Source organism: Pseudopodoces humilis, chromosome 11 (genome assembly GCF_049639895.1).
Source record: "Pseudopodoces humilis isolate 2021_Gansu_Grassland_sample_001 chromosome 11, ASM4963989v1, whole genome shotgun sequence".
In the NCBI taxonomy this organism is placed as follows: Eukaryota; Metazoa; Chordata; class Aves; order Passeriformes; family Paridae; genus Pseudopodoces; species Pseudopodoces humilis.
In genome coordinates this window covers 4644738-4663129 of record NC_142210.1, presented here as the reverse complement: position 1 = coordinate 4663129, position 18392 = coordinate 4644738, and the positions used below count along the sequence as shown (strand labels likewise).

At 44.4% G+C, this 18392-nt stretch overlaps 1 protein-coding gene across 1 annotated transcript; it reads left to right on the top strand.

The window, feature by feature from the left end:
• Positions 1-3389: 3389 nt before the first annotated feature.
• Positions 3390-18392, top strand: TRA2B (transformer 2 beta homolog). Its single transcript, XM_005529524.3, has 9 exons — positions 3390-3530; positions 9608-9741; positions 13136-13298; positions 13538-13726; positions 14526-14641; positions 15269-15352; positions 17103-17165; positions 17611-17684; positions 17978-18392. The coding sequence occupies exons 1-9, from the start codon at positions 3495-3497 to the stop codon at positions 17986-17988; spliced, it is 870 nt and encodes a 289-aa protein (XP_005529581.1). The 5' UTR covers positions 3390-3494; the 3' UTR covers positions 17989-18392.

Sequence of the window (18392 nt, the reverse complement as noted above, 5' to 3'; positions counted from 1 at the left end):
AATCTCCTGAACTGATGGGCCCAGAACTGTCCCCAGGACTGGAGGTGCCTCACAGGTGCCAGCACAGAGGGACAGTCACTGCCCTGGGCCTGCTGGACACACCATGGCTGGGACAGCCCAGGGGCCACTGGCCTCCTGCCCACCTGGGCACACCTGGGCTCATGTCCAGCCGCTGTCACCAACACCTCTATGGCCTTCCCCAGCTCTCCAGCCACTCTGTCCCCAGCCTGGAGCTGCACAGGGTTGGTGTGACCCAAGGACAAGACCTGGCACTTGGCCTTGTTGACCCTCACCCCATTGTCCTCAGCCCACGGATCCAGCCTGTCGAGATCCCTCTGGAGAGCCTTCCTGCCCTCCACACTCCCACCCATCTTGGTGTCACCCAAGAACATACTGAGGGTGGCAAATCCCCTTGTCCACATCATGGATAAAGATATTAAACAGTGCTGGGTCCAATACTGAGCCCTGGGGTTCCTCAGTGGTGCCCAGCCCAAGCTGGATGTAACTCCATTCCCACCATTCCCTGTGCCCAGGCAGCAGCCAGGTTTTTGCCCAGCAAACAGTGCACCCATGGAAGCCATGAGCAGCCAGTTTCTCAGGGAGAATGCTGTAGGAAACAGTGTCCAAGGCACAGGTGAGACTGTTAATTTAACTGCAAGAGGTGTTTTACAAACTCTGGCAGAAATATTTCTGTGGAAACCATGGCCAGGAGGCCCCCAAATCCAGATTGACATTGTAATAGAAGCTGGAAGTGGCCGAAGCAAACAGAAAAATGTCTCTTCAATCCAGCTGCACTCCCTGCATCTCTGGGTGCTGCTGGGAGCAGGGAGATAATCTCCTTGGGATCATCTCACACATCTGCATCCCTGCTGCAGAGGCCAAGCACAGCGGGCTCAGGTTCCCCGAAGGTAGGGAGGCTTCCCTAACTCCTGGTTACCTACATTTAAATGTGAAGGATCAAAGCATGCTCAGATCAGCTATTTCTTTTCCTCCATGCCTTCTTCTCCTGCTCAGAGTATTTTCAGGAGCATTGAGGTGTCTGCCACCACTGGGACAGGGAACATGCCCTCATTCCTAGGAAATTCCAGATTATTTATCCCTGCTGGTGTCTTCTTATCCCACTGGTGAAGGGGGGAATCTTGAGGAGAGGTGGGCAATGCCCAGTGAGGGTTGTAGGCAGTTTTGGGGTTTACAGTCTCTGAGGGTCATGTACTGCCTAGATTTGTAAATGTAGACCAAGGGCTGGAAAACAAATGTCTGTTAAACTTCCTGCAAGAAAGGCAGGAGCTGAGGTCACTTGGTCTGTTCAGCTTGGAGAAGAGGGTGAGGGCAGAGCTCACCAGGGGCTGCAGCTTCCTCTCAAGGGGCATCTCCAATCTCTGCTCTCTGTGACCACAGACAGGACCCAAGGAACAGCTGGAGCTGTGTCAGGTGAGGGTTAGACTGAATGATGAAAAGATTCTTCCTACAGGGAGTGCTGGGGCACTGTCCAAGCTCCCCGGGGAGTGGGCACAGCCCCAAGGCTGCCAGAGCTCCAGGAGCATTTGGAAAACTCTCAGGCACAGGTGAGATTATTGGGGTGTCTGTGCAGGGCCAGGATTTGGACTGGATGATCCCTGTGGCTCCCTTCTAGCTCAGGATCAGTGTGTCAGTAAGTGTGTTGTAACACAAGCAAAGCATTAAGATGAAACCATTGGCATAAAAAACTCTGTGGTACTTTTAAATCAGCAAAAGCTGCAAAAATACTGCCTTCCTCTTTAGCTGATAAATTCACCTTTGTGTTCTGGGGCTGGCAGGAAGAGGGAAGGCAGCCAAGCAACCTCTGGTTTGTCTCTTCTCACAAGTGTCAGAGGTGATGGAAATGGAGCTGCGGTTCCCCCTGGGGGTCTCTGTAGTCATCACCTGGGAATGCACTGCAAAGCCATCAGAGATTTGCTCTCTTCCCTTTGCACTTTGCCTCCAGCCTGCTCTCCCGGCATTCTCAGCTGCTGCCACTTCTTCAATCTGTGTCGGGAACGGCACCAGGAATAATCCCGGTGGCCAAAAATCCCACTTAGAAGAGGTACCAACCTGTTCAGGTCTCTGCCTCGTTGCTTGTTAACAGCACAATGGGGCAGGCAGGGCATTACCCAGCCCTCATTGCACAGGAAATGAATTTCAGTGAAGAAAAATAGTCACTACTGGTTGTCAGATGGTTACAGAAGCACTTCTGGAGCAGGATTGTGTCCCGCAGCAGCAGTTTGTGGGGTAACAGGTGCACTTTCAACTTGAAAAGAGTTGGTCTAGATATTAGGGAAAAATTGTTCCCCGTGAGGGTGGGGAGGCCCTGACACAGATTGCCCAGGGAAGCTGTGTCTCATCCCTGGAAGTGTCCAAGGCCAGGTTGGATGGGGCTTGGAACAGCCTGGGATAGTGGAAAGTGTCCCTGCCCACGGCAGGGAGTGGAAATGGTTGAGCTTTAAGGTCCCTTTCAAACTAGACAGTTCTGGGACTCATTGGGATTAGCAGAGCAGGTGCACTGTCTCCTCCTGTCTCCTAGCTCCAAGCCTTGTGCAGTATTGTGGTTTGAAAAGCACTAAAGAAGTCAGTATTTTGGTTAGACCACAGCCGTCTGTTTTAAGTCGGGGTGGTCCCCTCTGTGTGGACGTCCTTTGCTAATCCCTGCACAGTCCTGGCCCTTTGGGGAAGCCGGTGCTTTACTCGTGCTGCTTGTGAAATAAAACAGACACAGCGGAGGTGTTTGTGACACTCCTCGCTGCACACGTTTTGTGGAGAAACAATGCGGAGGAGGGAGGAAAACCCGCCATTTCAGCGACGCTCTGCTGCCCTCGAGTGGGTGCCTAAGAAATATCTCGCTCTTCCCTCCCCACGTGCTCTGAACTAATGCTTAACACTCAAAAAAAGTCCCTCGCAATCACATTCTAACACTGCTTCCACGGCCTGGAGAGGGCGACGGAGCCGACCTCACCTGGAGCGAGGGCGTAGGGCCTCACCTGAGGGGCGGGAGGGCGTAGGGCCTCACCTGAGGGGCGGGAGGGCAGCGCTTCACGTGGGGGCGGGCTCATGGCCTTATTATCACTGGTGGTGTCAGGGGCGTGGCCTCAACTCGAGAGGCGTGGCCACCGCTCTGAGGACGGTAATGGTCGAGGGATGTGACGTTCGTGGGAGGGCTGAGTGGGCGTGGCCCTGATGTGGGCGTGGTCTCGCATCACGGGCGGCCTCAGGGCAGGGGCGTGGTCTTCCCTTAAACAGCGCCAACTCGGGGGCGTGGCCTAAGGGCAGAGGCGCGACCTTCTGTTCGGGGCCGGCGCAGTGGGGGGCGTGGCTTTGGCTCGTGGGCGCGGCCTCCGGCTCGGGGCTGTCCCCCCTGGGGGCGTGTCCTGCCGAGCGCGCGCGCGCGGCCCCGCGGTCTCGTCACTTCCCGCGCGGACGGCGCTGTCGCCGGGGACGGTCGTGTCCGGTTCGGGCAGCGGCAGGAGCGGCGGGACGGGACGATGAGCGACAGCGGGGAGCAAAACTACGGCGAGCGGGTAATACACGGAGCCCGAGCGCGCTGCGCGGCCGGGCCCCTCCTCTCTCCCCTTCCCACACACTCCTCCCTCGCCTTCGGGTGGCGCCGGCGCCCCCGCGTTTCCCCGTGTTCCCTTTCGCGGGTGACGGAGCCTCCGCGGGAGCGGAGAGACGGGTGAGGCGGCGTGGCGGGGTCGGTGGCGGAGGAGCCGCTCCTCGCGTGAGGTGCCCGGCGCCATCTTGGGCCGGGACCGCGCGCGCCCGGGAGGGACAAAATGGCGGCCCCGAGCCCTCAGGGGCCCTTCGTCCTTCATCCCATCCCTGCGGAAGGCGAATGCTGTTGTTATTCACACTCCAGAGCCGCCTTGCAACCCACTCCTGATTTGTTCTTTAATTTAGACCGCTGTTCGCTTCCTCTCGCCTGTAACAATAACTCTGCTCTTCGGGCCTAGCGTCCAGGTGGCTCGGGCTCGCCTCTAATTTAGACTTGATAATCAGAGGCAACCCCTTCGCTTTGTGAAACCTGCATCAGATATCTCTCAAAGCTTATCGTTTTGGAAAGATCTCACTGTCCGGATGAGTTTTTATTAATGTCGAAATAGATGACTTGCTAAGCTTCACGTTTGTGATGCACATTTGTAGTTGCTTTTTTTTTTTTTTTTTTTTTTACTGCATCAGCCTTGTTTGCCTTTGACGTCTTTAATTAGGGTCAGTACTGTATTTTTGGGATTTTTTTCAGCATAATTCAAATATTTTGCTGCAGCATCGGAGGGAGTTGTGGAGGTGATAAGTTCTTAAATTTTAGACTGGACGGGGTAAGAAATATTAGCGAACGTAGTAATTCTGAGTGATGTCTTTCTTAGAATATAGTTTTGTCTTATTAATCCACTATAAGAAGCCGTCATATCTGAGTGTTTCTACTTCAAGGTAGGTAAAGTAGAAAAATTTAGTAAAATTAGGTAAGGTAGAAAAATTTGGTCTCCAGAGGGCTAAAAATGGGAATGAATGGTGAAAGACAGGGATTAAGGAATAGGCTCGTGCCAGCGCCAGTGTTTTCATTGGTATCTTCATTTACTCTAAAGTTATTTTAGTGAGGGGGTATTTTTTTGGTCTGGGTGAATGATTTGTTAGGTTTTTTTGAAGATGCTTTAATTGTTGCGTTGGTTGGAAGCCAATTTAGTCTTAATAAAGTTTCCTAGAATAACCTGCATTGTGTTTTCAGTCAGAAAGAGTGGAAATAATAAAGCTTCTATAGCAAAGTCTTTTTGTGTGAAACAAATGTGCAGAATATTGGGGCAGAAATTGTTGTCTGCTGCTTTTTTATATTTTTAACTTTAAAAATGTGTTAAAGCATTTGTAGCCTGCCTTTTCCAGTGCCTAAAATGAGTTATGTCTGAACTTTAGGGACTTTCAAATAGGTAAGTTGTTTAAAATTGATGTGTTTGTAAAGGTGAAACCATAGAGCTGCAGACCTGCTATTCCAGACTGGAGCAGGGATTTCTTTTCAACTTCTGCTCTTGCCAGTGTTATTTATGGGTTTTTTTGCTTACTTAAGGCTTACGTTTTACTGAGTCAGTGGCTTTTATGCTTTTCCAAGCTGGAGTCTCTGCAGAATAGAGTTAGTGTTTGGATAAATAATCTGCAATATGATTGCAACTGTCTTAAACTGTCCCAAGTACAGGCTGCCAACAGGAATTGTCCTCTTGCCTCTCTCCCTTAGTGGTGTTCCCTTCAGTCAGTCAGATCTGGGAATTCAGTCAGCTGGATCTTGTTTTACTCCATTTCCAGCTGCATTGGATTGCAGGCCTGACTTGATTGAGTCCTCATGTCAGCTTTTGGGATGAAGAAATTCCAGGTGCTTTTGCCAGGAATGTGACTTGTTTATGCAGCAGCACGAATTTACACTGGATTATGGTGTTTTTAAAAGCAGGGGGTGGAATGTAAGAAGAATTAAAAATCCCCACTTGAATTCTCTTTTACAATTTATGCTCCATAGTGGGATGAACTCTAGAAACTTTTTGACTGAAGAAACTATAAATTATGAAATGCTTCCAGTACTTAAATACTGTAATATACTTGAGATGCTGTTGTTGTGCTGCAACGCCGTTGTTTTCCAACTTAGGTTTTTTTTCATTGAAATTGTTCTCACTGAACAGGCACGGAGGGGTTAGAAAAAGACAAGTTAAAGACCAAATTAATGAGTCCTACCTTGTGAATTAGTTAATTATGATGGCTTGGTATGTGGTCAGAAGCTGTTCAATGTGCAAGTCAGGGTGGGGGGTTATGTTTGGGTTTTCTCAGTTTTAATGTATAAAAGCTCAATTTACAGATTGCTTCCAAGGTATTTAATACACGTCTTTTCAAGCAAGAGTGATTTTTATTACTAAATTGTGTGAGGAGGTGGTCTGAGGAAGCAGTTTGAGATTAGACATGAGCTGATCACTCAGTGCCACCAAAGGGATAGACCATTCCCTGTGTTCCTCCCTCACCAACTGGCACTTGATGGGACCTCATAGGGAGCTGATTCAGTGCCCAAACCTGTCAGAAGATAATTTGGGTTTTGCTGATGGATTAATTTCCTGCGATCTTGGGGCACTGGAGGGGCCCACAGGGCCGGTGGCAGAGGTGGTGGGAGGAAGCTGTGGCCTAACTGTTCAAAACACTCTGTTCTTTCTGTGTGGAGTTTGGAAACCTGTGGAAAGGGATGGTTCTGCTCTCCCTCGAGTGAATCCCCAGCTCCCATAGCAGTGATCTCATGTCCCTCAGGGGAAGAGAGGCAACTTCCATAATGGAGAAGTTGGAGAATGTGGAGTCAGCACAGTGACACCTTGAATAAGAGGCTGCAGATCTGATAATGTCATGTGAGGCTGCACCTTTCCTTAGGAAAACAAGTGGAAATACATAACTTCATAGGAATATATTATTATAAACATTAATACCTTTATTTCTTTGTATCTTACATTAATGACTGAAATCTGTAATTTCTGTTCCTGTGAGGAAAACCAGGATCTCAGCATCACCTCTCATACCTACTGCCCCCCAAATAATCCTGTGTTGGGACATTCCCTGCTCAGCAGCTGTAACGCTCTTTGTGAATGTGCTTAGAGCTGTTAAAGTCATCCTGGCGTTATTACACTTGGTTTGAACATGCTTGAGGTCTGGAAAGAATCACAAGCCTGGACCTCCAGGACTTCCATGTGAATTCCAGAAGTACCTGATGAAGGGGAGGAACTGTTGATAAAGACCAAGGGATCTGGGGAGGGAGGTTAAGTCCACACTTGGCACAGTTGGGTGGGGGGGAAGTGGTTATTGTTTAGTGAATACTGTCTGGATCTGCTGACTAGCAGTGCTGGAATATAGGCAGGGTAAGGAGAGTTGTTTCTTCCCTCTTGCACATGTCATGCCAGGAGCATACTTCGGCATTTTTCAGTAACTTAAAATTCACAGAGTGAAAGCAAGGAGTAGGAAAAAAAAAAAAGAACATATAAAGAACAACAAAACCAGATGGAAGATATGAGCTGTGACTGATGTGAACCCTCTAAGGGTGTAAAATAAATTTGCAGTGTTGCAGGGCTCTGGTTCTTGGAATTTTGGATAGGGAGGATTTCCTGGGGCTTGGGGTGGAAAAGGGGTAACTTGGTAATTTTGGGGGGTTATTACCAGTCCTGGTGATATCCAGAGCAGGGGAGGTGAATTGAATTCCTTTACAGCTGGAATAAAGAAGTGCCATGATCCTGTAAAGCGTGGTGGATTGAAGGATGATCTGGAAAAAAAGGTGGATGTTTAAAACCTGGGAAATATGAAAAGGAGTTGAATGAAAATAGGCCAGCTGTTTAATTGTTTTAATTTAGGTAGATAGTTGTGTATAAGACTTCTTCCTTAGTTCAGCTTCTCAGGGTCGAGATTCCACATCAACCTTAACATAATTCAGCAAAGATTGCCTGAAAAATGTACCAAATGTATGAAGAATTACGTATTCTCTACTAATTTCTTCAAAGCTTTTTGACTTCTAAAAGCTCTGAAAAAGGGTTTGGGGTGTATTTGTGGGCAAAATCTTCTCAACTGCTTCCCTCCAAACCTGCATTTCTCCTTTTATTTCTGGTCTCAGACCACCTGTGTTTGACCACAGCTCCTTCTGTTTAGCTCAGATTATCTTTTGTGAATCGAGGTATTTTTCCTGAGGTGAAAATCTGCCTTAATTTGGGTTTTAGTCCTTCTTTAATCTTACTTTGTCTAAATTTGTGAAGAGCTAAGACTTCTTGAGGCAAAATGCATACATTAACTCAGAACTCATCTCTGGAGTGTTTTCTTTGGAAGGTAGATTTAGGTTAAATTAGTTAATTGTAATTTAAATTGCTCTCTAATATTCCTCCTGCCCTTTGCAGTGTTAGTACATGGGGAAGCTGTAGTTTAGAGCAAAACCTTAAACATATTTATGAAGAATACAACGTTGGCCAACTTAGTTCTGTTTCTGTTGCTCTTGGGATTAATTGCAAACCTGCTTTATCCTTTATGTCATGTTTCTTTCCCCTGTATAGTAGGGTAAGCAGGTAACATTTGGTTAAGGTTGTATGGAAGTAGTTGAAGCATAATTAAGTTTTGGGTTAGCTAATGAATTTCCAAATGCTTAGTACAGGATTCCTGTTGAGTTAGTGTTCAAGTTTAAGACATGTTAGAAAGATAAAACAAGGGATTTTTGAGAAAAATCTGGTACCCAGTGTCATTAGTGAGCTCTCTTCATCAGAATTTACACTAAATTCAGGATTGTTTTTAGAAGGAAGTATAATTCTGCTGAATTGTAAATTCTCTCTGATGTCTTGAAATGTAGAACACTTTCTACTAGTGTGTTCAGGTGTTTAAGGCATATGACTAAAGTCAAGCATTATACTGATTAAAAAATAAAAATACACAAGTTGAAACTGCTAATTAGGTCACAAGGAGATTGCCAGTAAATAACAGAGCAGGTGGGACATTATTCCAGAGTAGTTTGGAGCGTGGGGCACAAGTGCAGTTCTGGTCAGTGGGAAATTCAGATTCCTGTGGAGACACAAAGCCTGCACATGTAATCCCACTTGTGCAGGTAGCTGGGGGTGTGTGCTCCTAAACCTTCACATCAGGAGGGGCCCAAAATTCAGATAATTGGAGTTCATAGAAGGACCAACCATGCAGTGCTTTCTGCATTCAAAAGCACATCTGTCAGTGGCTGCAGCAGGACCTCACTGGAGTCACTCCTTGGTGATTTTGTCTCAGTGTGTGGCTGATAGTGCAAATTATTTTGAGTTTCCTGATGCTGCAATTCCTTAGTAGGTACTCAGTTGATCCAGTTGCACTTGCTATTAAATACAGGCATAAATAGCAAATTCAGCTACTTAGGGCTAAGTTAAACTGAGTTGACTGAACCTGTTGATAAAATTGTAGGGCTTTGGTAGATTCAATTCTTGAACTGCATTTATAGTAAAAGTCCACAACACTTTTTTTTTTCTAGTTTCAGTTTTGGCACTAGATTTTATCCTGGAGTTCTTAAATATTCTTCATCCTGTTCTTTTTCTATTAAGGTTAATGTTGAAGAAGGAAAATGCGGAAGTCGCCATTTGACAAGTTTTATAAATGAGAATTATTTGAAGCTCAGGAATAAGTGAAGCTGAAATTTGAAAAAAAAGAAAGTGAATGCATGCTAATTATCAGACCAGAAGTCCCACTTATAGAATATTGAGCAATTTGTGTGAAGTGGGGAAGATGAAAGAAGTCAGAATTTGAAACGGAAGAATGAAGAAAAGGAATAAAAATGAAGTTAAGATAAGAAGTAATCTGGAATCTGAAAGCACTACGCTAAGTAATTACTAGTCTGTTTATGTGTCCCTGTATATTTTGCTAAACATGCATGCATTATCTGTTTAATAGCAAAAGTACATGCAGGGTAAAGAAGTGTCTACCAGGGAAAAAAAAAAAAAACTCCTTAAAAATCTAGGCAGTGCTAATGCCGACTGCCCGGACACATAGCTATGAATATTTACCATTTATTTCACTGGAGCTTGTTTACAGCCCGTAGGTGAACAAGGAATTGTGTACAAATTAGGCTTTCAATATCTGCGTGCAGGAATCCCGTTCTGCTTCCAGAAGCGGAAGTGCTCATGGGTCTGGCAAGTCGGGGAGGCACACCCCTGCAAGATCTCGCTCTAAGGAGGATTCCAGGCGCTCCAGGTCAAAATCTAGATCCAGGTCTGAATCCAGGTGAGTTTGCTTCTTTTACCTCTTCCTCTTACTCACAAGTCAGATGATTGTCAGAGGTAACCCAGCTTGGCCAGTTCTGTTTCCAGAGTTAGTGGATCTTGTGTGGACATGGAATACAAAGGGGCATATGTGGTTTCAGGATTGGGAAAGCCAAATTATACAAATTCAGATATTTTTGCTGCTTCTTCCAACAGTTAAATCAGCTATGTAGGTGTGTATCCTTGCTGATACACTTTGGAGGTGCCTGCCTTTTATCTCTTTGCATATTGACTTGTGTCTGAGTGTGGAGTACTAGGAGCTTTAGGTCTTAGTTTTGCTGTGCATTGACAGAGTTTGGTGCATCAGCAGATTTCCCGTTTTAAGCCACATTCATTGTATTATGTTTCTGTACTGGAAACAGTGATGTTCCTGGAATAGTGAAAAGAAGCAGTAGAAATAAATGTGAATTTCACAGTTTGACATTTTAAATCCGTTGATTTAACTTGAAAATTAACAGGCTTTGAGTATTAGAAAATAAATAATGAATGTTTGAAAATTCACAGCTTTGAACATTAGAAAGCTCTCCAGAAAAGTTGTGGAGAGCTTGCTTATTGTATTCGTCATGTGGCAGCACAAACATCCACGTGCCTATTTGCACTCTATTACCTCTCCTGATACTCACCTGCCAAACAAGCTGTGTGCAGGGTCAGAATTCCTCTTTTAAGAGTAGCTAGTTGACTGCTGACTACAGAAATGAATGTGTTGATAATTTCTTTACTCGTAGGCATTCAGGCTAAAAAAGGTGAGGTTTCAGCAGTGTGTTTTTGAGGTGAGCTGTTTACAACACACTTCTTATGTGAACAAGCAATGAACTGCCAAAGCCTGGGGGGCAGGCTGGAGGAAGATACTGTGCTGTCAGCAATCTCCCACGATTGAAAACACTATCAAAGAGGGTGTTAAATCTTGCAAGATTAAACAGAAAGGCTTTTGTGAGAAGGAAGGTAGTTGGGAAGCTTTGACAGCAGAAGAATGAGTTTTATTAATTCAGGCACAGTCACAAGTGTCATATCATGTACCTGACAGTCCTTGTAGTGTAAGAAGAAATGTGTCAAATAAAATGAATAAATACTTGTTAGAGTAGTACCATTGGAGTGACCTGTGGGAGTGCCAGCAGTGAGAGATGATGGGGCAGCTCAGGAAGGGCCCAGCCCCAGATCCTGCTCAGGCATTCAGCTCTGGGCTCAGACCCTGCTGTCAGGGCTTTTATCCAGTTGAGGTTTGAAAACCTTGGGGGAGGGAGGCTGAAAACACCTTTGGGGAACCTTTTAATATTAGAACAACAAAGTCAGGACACCTCTCAGCATATTCTTCTGCCCCTTAAACCATATGACTCCAGGGATTTCATACTCCTTAAAACATTTCCCACTTGTAGAGTAACCACAATACTGAGTAAAAATGCAGTCACAGATCACACTCAATTCTGAAGAAGCAAATATAAGCTGTAGAATTTATGAGAGACCTGACAGATCTTACTTTTGCAATAAAAAGTGTGTAAATAATGCCCTAGCAACTGCCTTTCTACTTTTTGATGAGCAAAAAGTCGAAGTTTATAAGTACCATGGCTTCCTGAGCATTTAACAGCTGTCTTGAAGATGCCTATGGCTGGAGGTAACAGAATTACATGTCAGAGTTAGTGTTGATTAGTGGATTTGGACAGAATTGTGTCGAGGCACATAATTAGAAACAACATACTTTAATCTCTGTTCAGTGCTGTCACACATTGGGATGCGGTCATGGGCAGATCATTGAACTCTGGCTTTCCCAGAGAAATAACCCTGTGATAACTTATATATTTCTTGGTAGTTTCTGTTGCAAATGTATTTTTTGAGTTACCAGCTTATAAATTAAACTTTGATTTGGGAACCAACCTGTGTCTTGGTGTTTTTATCAGTTGGGGTGTGGATATACTTGATTTTAAAATCTACTTTTATTGAAGTTTGTATCTCCTATCTTTGGCTGATACCATTCTGGTACCTGAAATATCAGTTCTGAGTTTGCTTTAATTTTTTTTTTCCCCTATGTCAGTGGCTGAAATGTGACTGTGTGCATGTGTGGAGCTTCTTTTTTTTTGTTATTGATATTATAATTTCTCTATGTTTTTGCTGTTTTCCCAGCTTCAGGGAAGTTCACTTTTTTAATTTTGTTGCAAAAATCATGTTTTGTCTATAAATACGTAGTGAAAAGTGCTGTAATGGGACATGCTGAATTAATTTCTTCTGGACATGAATATCCATTTTAAGTTGAGCTTTTCTGTCTCACTCTTGATTAGGTTGGAGGTGTTTTTTGAGGAGATAGATTGAACAGTTTGACTGTGACACTTGGTGAGAAATCCCTGGAAGAAGCTGTTAAATGCTCAGGAGTAAAAGCAGTTCAGGTTCAGAGCTTCCCTCATGCCAGTGGGGTGGTGCTGCTGTGGAGTTAGAGGAGCGGGACATTTAAGACAGAGCTAGAAAATCAGCAATTTGTGACTCAGATCCGTTGACTGTTACACTGTTTACTGCACTTCTTAGACTTGCAGGGGTTTTTCTTTGGAGTGGTGTGGAATGCAGGTTACTTAGTGTAGCCATCAACAGATCAAGATCAGGTGTAGCAGCCCCTGTGAGTGTCCAGCTTCTCCTCTAGGATTGGCTGTGTTGGGAAGGCTTCTTTGGGAGAAGGAATTGAAGAGTTTTAGACCCTCATGTCCACAGAACTTGTGATGTAAGAAAATACTTTTTGGGGAAAAAGGAATTGATGAGCAGTTGCACCTTTGCATAAATGCACTTATGAGAGTGAACATGTAAATATTCATGAACAAGCAGTGCTAAATAACTGCTGAAATACCAGCAGGTAAATGAGCCAGCTCAGGCTTGATTTCTTCAGATTGTGCTCAGCTCTGTTTCAGGGGTATTTGCCAGACTTTGAAGAATGCATTTGCTTCTCAATGTCACCCAAGGCACCACCAAGAGAGTGCCCCCCTCAGTGGTGCATGCTTTGTGTTAAAGCATATTTACTGGTCCCTTTGTCTGATACATGTGGAAAAGAAAGCCGTCCCACTTGCTTTTACACTAAACACTGAATATTCTAAGCACTAGTATGTCTCACCCAGGTAGCTTTGTTAAATGAAGGGCTGATCGATCAGTGTAAGTTCCTGGACTACAGCAAGAATGCCCTGAGAGCATCTGCAGTAATCTGATAGTAAAGATTTAGCGCACAGTCATTGAGGGTAGTGAGTAAATGGATTATAGCTTAGGTATGTGGTGCTGCAGAATTTGGGGAAACAGTTATTTGAGCTTTTTGTAGCTATCTGATGGATTTTTGAAATGCTAAACACCCCAACAAGCCCAACACTGTACCTTTCTCTTCTTTCCCTCAGGTCTAGATCAAGGAGGAGTTCCCGCAGACACTACACCAGGTCCCGCTCCCGGTCCCGCTCCCACAGGAGATCCAGAAGCAGGTCGTACAGTCGGGACTACCGCCGACGGCACAGTCACAGCCATTCCCCCATGTCTACTCGGAGGCGTCACATTGGGAACAGGGTATGTGTGTCCTGGATGCATCCTGGAATCGTCTCTGTGCCCTGAGAAACACAAAGGGGTTCTGTGAACGGCTTTTGTTCCTGTAGGTTGAATTTATTAGTGGCTATTAGCAGGTGACCTAAATCTCAGCCCCACCTTTGTTGCTGTTCATCTTGAAGCCCTGACAGTCACAACTTGAGAAATATGTTGCACTGCAAATAAACCTAATTTCATTCTAATATCTCTGTCCCTTCCTTTAGGCAAATCCTGATCCAAACTGTTGTCTCGGAGTGTTTGGGCTGAGTCTGTACACTACAGAACGAGACCTGCGAGAGGTTTTCTCTAAGTATGGGCCCATTGCCGACGTTTCCATCGTGTATGATCAGCAGTCACGGCGCTCCCGAGGGTTTGCATTCGTCTACTTCGAGAACGTCGAGGATGCCAAGGAGGTAGGTTGGGGTGCACAGTATGGGCCGTGTTTGCTGGGCTCTGACCTCCTGGGGTGTATGTTTTGTCACAGTGTATAGCCAGGGGAAACTCATAGCCTGAAAAATAGTTGGAATGTGATAATCATGGAATTTGGCCTTAAAAATGCTGCAGAATGAATTGAGAATTCTGTAGTCACCCAGTAGAGAATCCTCACTGTGCTCATGCCAGTCCTTGTAGAGCTGCCCTTCATGGGCTGGAGCAAGGCTTATATTCTGCATAAACTCCACTCCAGAAGGTCTCCAATCTTTTCCACATCTGGCATGAAGGCTTCCATGTTGGGTTGGAGCTTGATGTGTAGGTGCTGCTACTTGGCAGACAAAAAAAAAAACCCAAAACACAAGTGTTCTAGGTTTTTTACTTGTTATTTGTGACTCTGATCTTATATTCAAGGTTAGGGTCATTTGAAGGATGTATTTGAACATCTTAGTGGTGTTCTTTTAACCTGTAAATGTTTTATATTGTGTGGTGGAGTAGTTACGTCTCCCTACATCAGCATGTTGAAAGGTTGCTCTTAATCATGTCAGAGGCTTTGAAACAATTGCTCGGTGATGTTCCTTTCAGGATTTTAGTCAGTGGTTACTGGCACTTAAGTCCAGCCTAGAGCATCTTACACAGTGCATTCACTCTAAGATGTGACACTCAGACCTGCCTCCAAACAGCCGTTTTTTAGGACATTTCTACACTTAAAGGAGTGGTTAGAAATGTTGTATAGTTGCTGAAGTTCATACCTACAGCTAATGTTCTTCTGTCACTCCTTAGGCAAAGGAACGTGCCAATGGAATGGAGCTGGATGGAAGAAGGATCCGGGTAGACTTCTCCATAACAAAAAGACCTCACACACCAACCCCTGGAATCTATATGGGAAGACCCACTTAGTAAGTTGTGTCCATGGTTTTGGCTGGGGTTTTTTCTCCCCAAACAGGATAGGATTCATGATTCTGTAAAAACTCCTGTCTCTTCCCTGAGAGACCTGATTCTGAGTGGTTTTCCTGGTTTCTTGGGATTACGCATTAATTAATTCATTTAACATTTGGGATTAGTGGTTTGCTGTGTTCACACCCTGCACTTCTGACTTCCAGTTGCCAGCAGTGTAAATAGTTTTCCCGAGTCATTCCCCTGTTCACTTCCCAAGACTTTCAGCTTACTGGTGGTTATGGTGATGTTGTGTTGAGACTAAAGGTTTCTGATTTCTTAAGTCAGCAAATTGATTGAACAGGAGCTTTTGCAGAGTTAAAAGTGAATGAAGACTTGTCTGGGAATGGAATGTGCCTGTGATACCTAAAGGCTGAGGAAAATAACTGAACGTTCTAGCATTTAAATAGCAATTATTTAAGTAGTTCAGTTCCCCCCTGCACTGGTGGGAAACAGGAGAACTTGCAATCTTCCAACTCTTAGGATAGGAAGTAACAATGTAACCTAGTGTAAATCATGTGAATTTACCACACTGCAGACAAAGTTAATGTTTTGGATCTTAGCAAAGCAATTTCCTCCCCTCTTTGTAGTGGCAGCTCACGGCGGCGAGATTACTATGACAGAGGCTATGACAGAGGCTACGATGACCGTGATTATTACAGCAGGTCGTACAGGTGAGCATATTTGGAATCTTTTGCTGCTTTCTAAATTCTGTTTTCTCTTCTGCTTGTGCAAGCATTAGGCAGTTCATCCTACATAACTATTCCAGAATATTTTTGCACTCACTGTCAATCTGGAATTTTCCTGTGAAATTTTCACCAAAATGACTGCTCAATACAAATTATGTTAGTTGGATTGAGAAATACTTGATGGTGTTTAACCTATGGCCTGCCTTAGTCCAAAATGTTTTCTGAATCTGCACTAAATGTTCATTGTGCTTTCGTTTTTGAATCTTTAGTCGGTTCATCTGTTAGCACGGAAATGGTGCAGATTAATATTTGAGTTGGTATTGTAGTGTCTACTTAAATTTTGAGCGCATTGTAGTAGTAGATAAAAAGTGGGAAATTTCAGTGGTCCCCAGTATCTTCTACTGATAATTATGGCACCTCAAATGTTGCCAAAAATAAGGAATTGGGGATTGGAGCGTGCGTTGGGCATCTGCATTAAAAAGCTTTTTAAAAATCCCTTGTCAGGTTGGATGTGTGTGTAATCATGGTTGGGGTGCAGTTGGTTTTGGTAATAGAGAAATTGGTTTTCTGTATTTTCCAGCAAAATCCTTGTCCCCTGCAAAATCCTCACAATTTCTGGGACACTGTTAAGTTGAACACAAAGATAAGAGTTGATATTTTCTGTCTGCACTACCAGGCATTCCTGCAATTACAGAATTCCATGTTAAAGTTACGCTATGGGCCCAAGTCTTCAGTGCTTAAGTGGTGCCTTTTCATTCTGACAGGGGTTTGTGAATGTTACCAGTTGTGATTGTGTCAGGAGAGAGCCAGTGAGAGTGACCTGCTTTGGTGGAAAGTGTCCTTACTTGTGGCAGGGCTTGCCCCTGGATGGTGTTTAAGGTCCCTTCCAACCCAAACCGTTCTGGGATTCTGTGAATAAATAGGGAGCCACAAATGACTTGTGTGTGGCTACTTGAAAAATGTCATGGTCTGCTACTTTCCCCTCCTGCAGACCTGGGTTGGTTGAGGGAGAGAGGTGTTACTATGTTGTGAGTGCTTCCCTGAGGAAGGAAAAGTTGGAATTGTTCAAGATGCAGTGGAGCATTGCATACCCCACCCTAAAAATTCCATTGGTAACAATTCCTTTGCATTCCCTACCTTCTGAAAATAAAGCCTTAAGGGAAATGTAGTGACAAATGGGAATTAAAACTTCAGTTTCTCCTTGTTACTGTGGGAGGCTTAATTTTGCCTGAAAAGGTGTCTGTAAATAAGGTAATATTCTTTTAAGAAAAGCAATCCCCCAGAAACAACTGGGGAAGGCTTTAAACTTGATTTAGTCTCCTGGTGGAGCTTTGCTGATCTGAATCTGAGGAGGTTTCAGTGCAGCCACTCAATATTAATGCTGTAGGGTGATGTTTCAGCTCTCTGTAAGTCACATCACATTTTGTGTTTAAACATGACTCAAAAGTGTTAAAATGTCAGGATGGGAAGGTTTTCCCTGACTCCACCTTGGAATCCATACTTTTCCTCAGGATAGTGAGTTGATCTTGCTACTTGAAAATAATAGATAAAAGGATTTTCCTTGCGTAGGTAAGTGTTTAAAAATCAGTGTTAAATTAAGTAAGTCAGCATCATCTGGTATAAGAACTAATGTTGTCTTCATGTCATTTTGTTACTCTGATGATGGGGGGGTTTTGTACAGTGAACTTCTTCTTTATTTTTTAAATTCCTAAAAGTCGTCATTTTGTTTTCACAGAGGAGGAGGTGGTGGCGGCGGAGGAGGCTGGAGAGCTGTTCAGGACAGGGATCAGTTTTACAGGTGTGTACTGGACTAGTAGAACTAGGCACAAAACTTGGGTATGCCTGGATTAGAGGGGTTTGGGAGTGCCTGGCTGTAGGACTGACTGCAAGTCAAGGAAATCTTCACCTTGAACAAGTAATTCAGATTAAAAGTGAAGGTGGGTTTGGCTTACCCTGCTTGTGTGGGATGCTCTTGGCTCCAGACTAAATTCACATGAGAGCAGATTGTGAGTGCAAGAGCTTGTATTTGCTGTGTTAGTAAAAAATAATCCTGGTAAGAAAAAAGAGAATTCAAATCATTGCTTTGTTGCCCAGTGGAAATGTTGATCAGGTCTCCCAAGCTTGTTAGCTTTCCCAGGTGCATTCCTGAGACCAGGATGGGGTTAGACCTACCCACATAAAGCTGCTGGCACTTACCTGTGCAGGTTTTAACAAAAGGATTGTTTGTGTCACCCCTGTCACAGGAGGAGGTCACCGTCCCCGTACTACAGCCGAGGGGGCTACAGATCCCGGTCCAGATCCCGATCCTACTCACCTCGTAAGTAGTCATGGAACTCATGGAATGGTTTGGGTTGGGAGGGACCTTAAAGCTCATCCCATTCCACACTCTGCCATGGGCAGGGACACTTCCCATAGACCAGCTTGCTCCAAGCCCCATCCAACCTGGCCTTAACTGGGCCTGGCTCAGTCACAGAGTTCACCACCCAAAAGTAAATTTCCCATTTCTTGAACTTCTTTTGAGCTTCTGTGTCCACTAAGATTGATTTGGGTGTGGATGTTTTATTGAGCCGCAACCTTTGAAAGTCTGACTGTTGGGTTTTTGTCTTTCAGGTCGCTATTAAAGCATGACACATAGAGGAATTTCTAGCTACAGCCTTTGAGTTGAAATTGCAAGTTTGTGGACAATATTTTTTTATTGTCTCTTCTGTTTAACCAAGTGACAGTGCCTAGTGAATTAGGTGACTTTTACACCTTTTATGAAGACAACTTCTGTGGTGTTCAATGCTGTTTCATTCTGCATATTTGTGTAGTTTGGTGCTTTGTTTCCAGGTGTGTTTTGAAAGGAGTATGTTTTGCATGTATTTTTTTAGTCTCCATTTTGACTCCTGAGAGGTTTCTATTGTAAAGACACAAACTGTTGAGTTAGTTTTTTCTACTGATTCCAAGTTATTCCCAAGATACAAACCTGTGTAAAATGCTTTCTGAAAGTGAGACAAGAAAATAAAATAAAAAGATGTTTGTTTTT

What these genes read in the sequence shown, in the direction of transcription:
- TRA2B (XM_005529524.3), top strand. Translation starts at nt 3,495, where the DNA reads ATGAGCGACAGCGGGGAGCAAAACTACGGCGAGCGG. An exon ending in TATATGGGAAGACCCACTTA is followed by an intron (nt 14,642 to 15,268) that starts GTAAGTTGTGTC and finishes CCCTCTTTGTAG; the next exon opens with TGGCAGCTCACGGCGGCGAG. An exon ending in GACAGGGATCAGTTTTACAG is followed by an intron (nt 17,166 to 17,610) that starts GTGTGTACTGGA and finishes CCCCTGTCACAG; the next exon opens with GAGGAGGTCACCGTCCCCGT.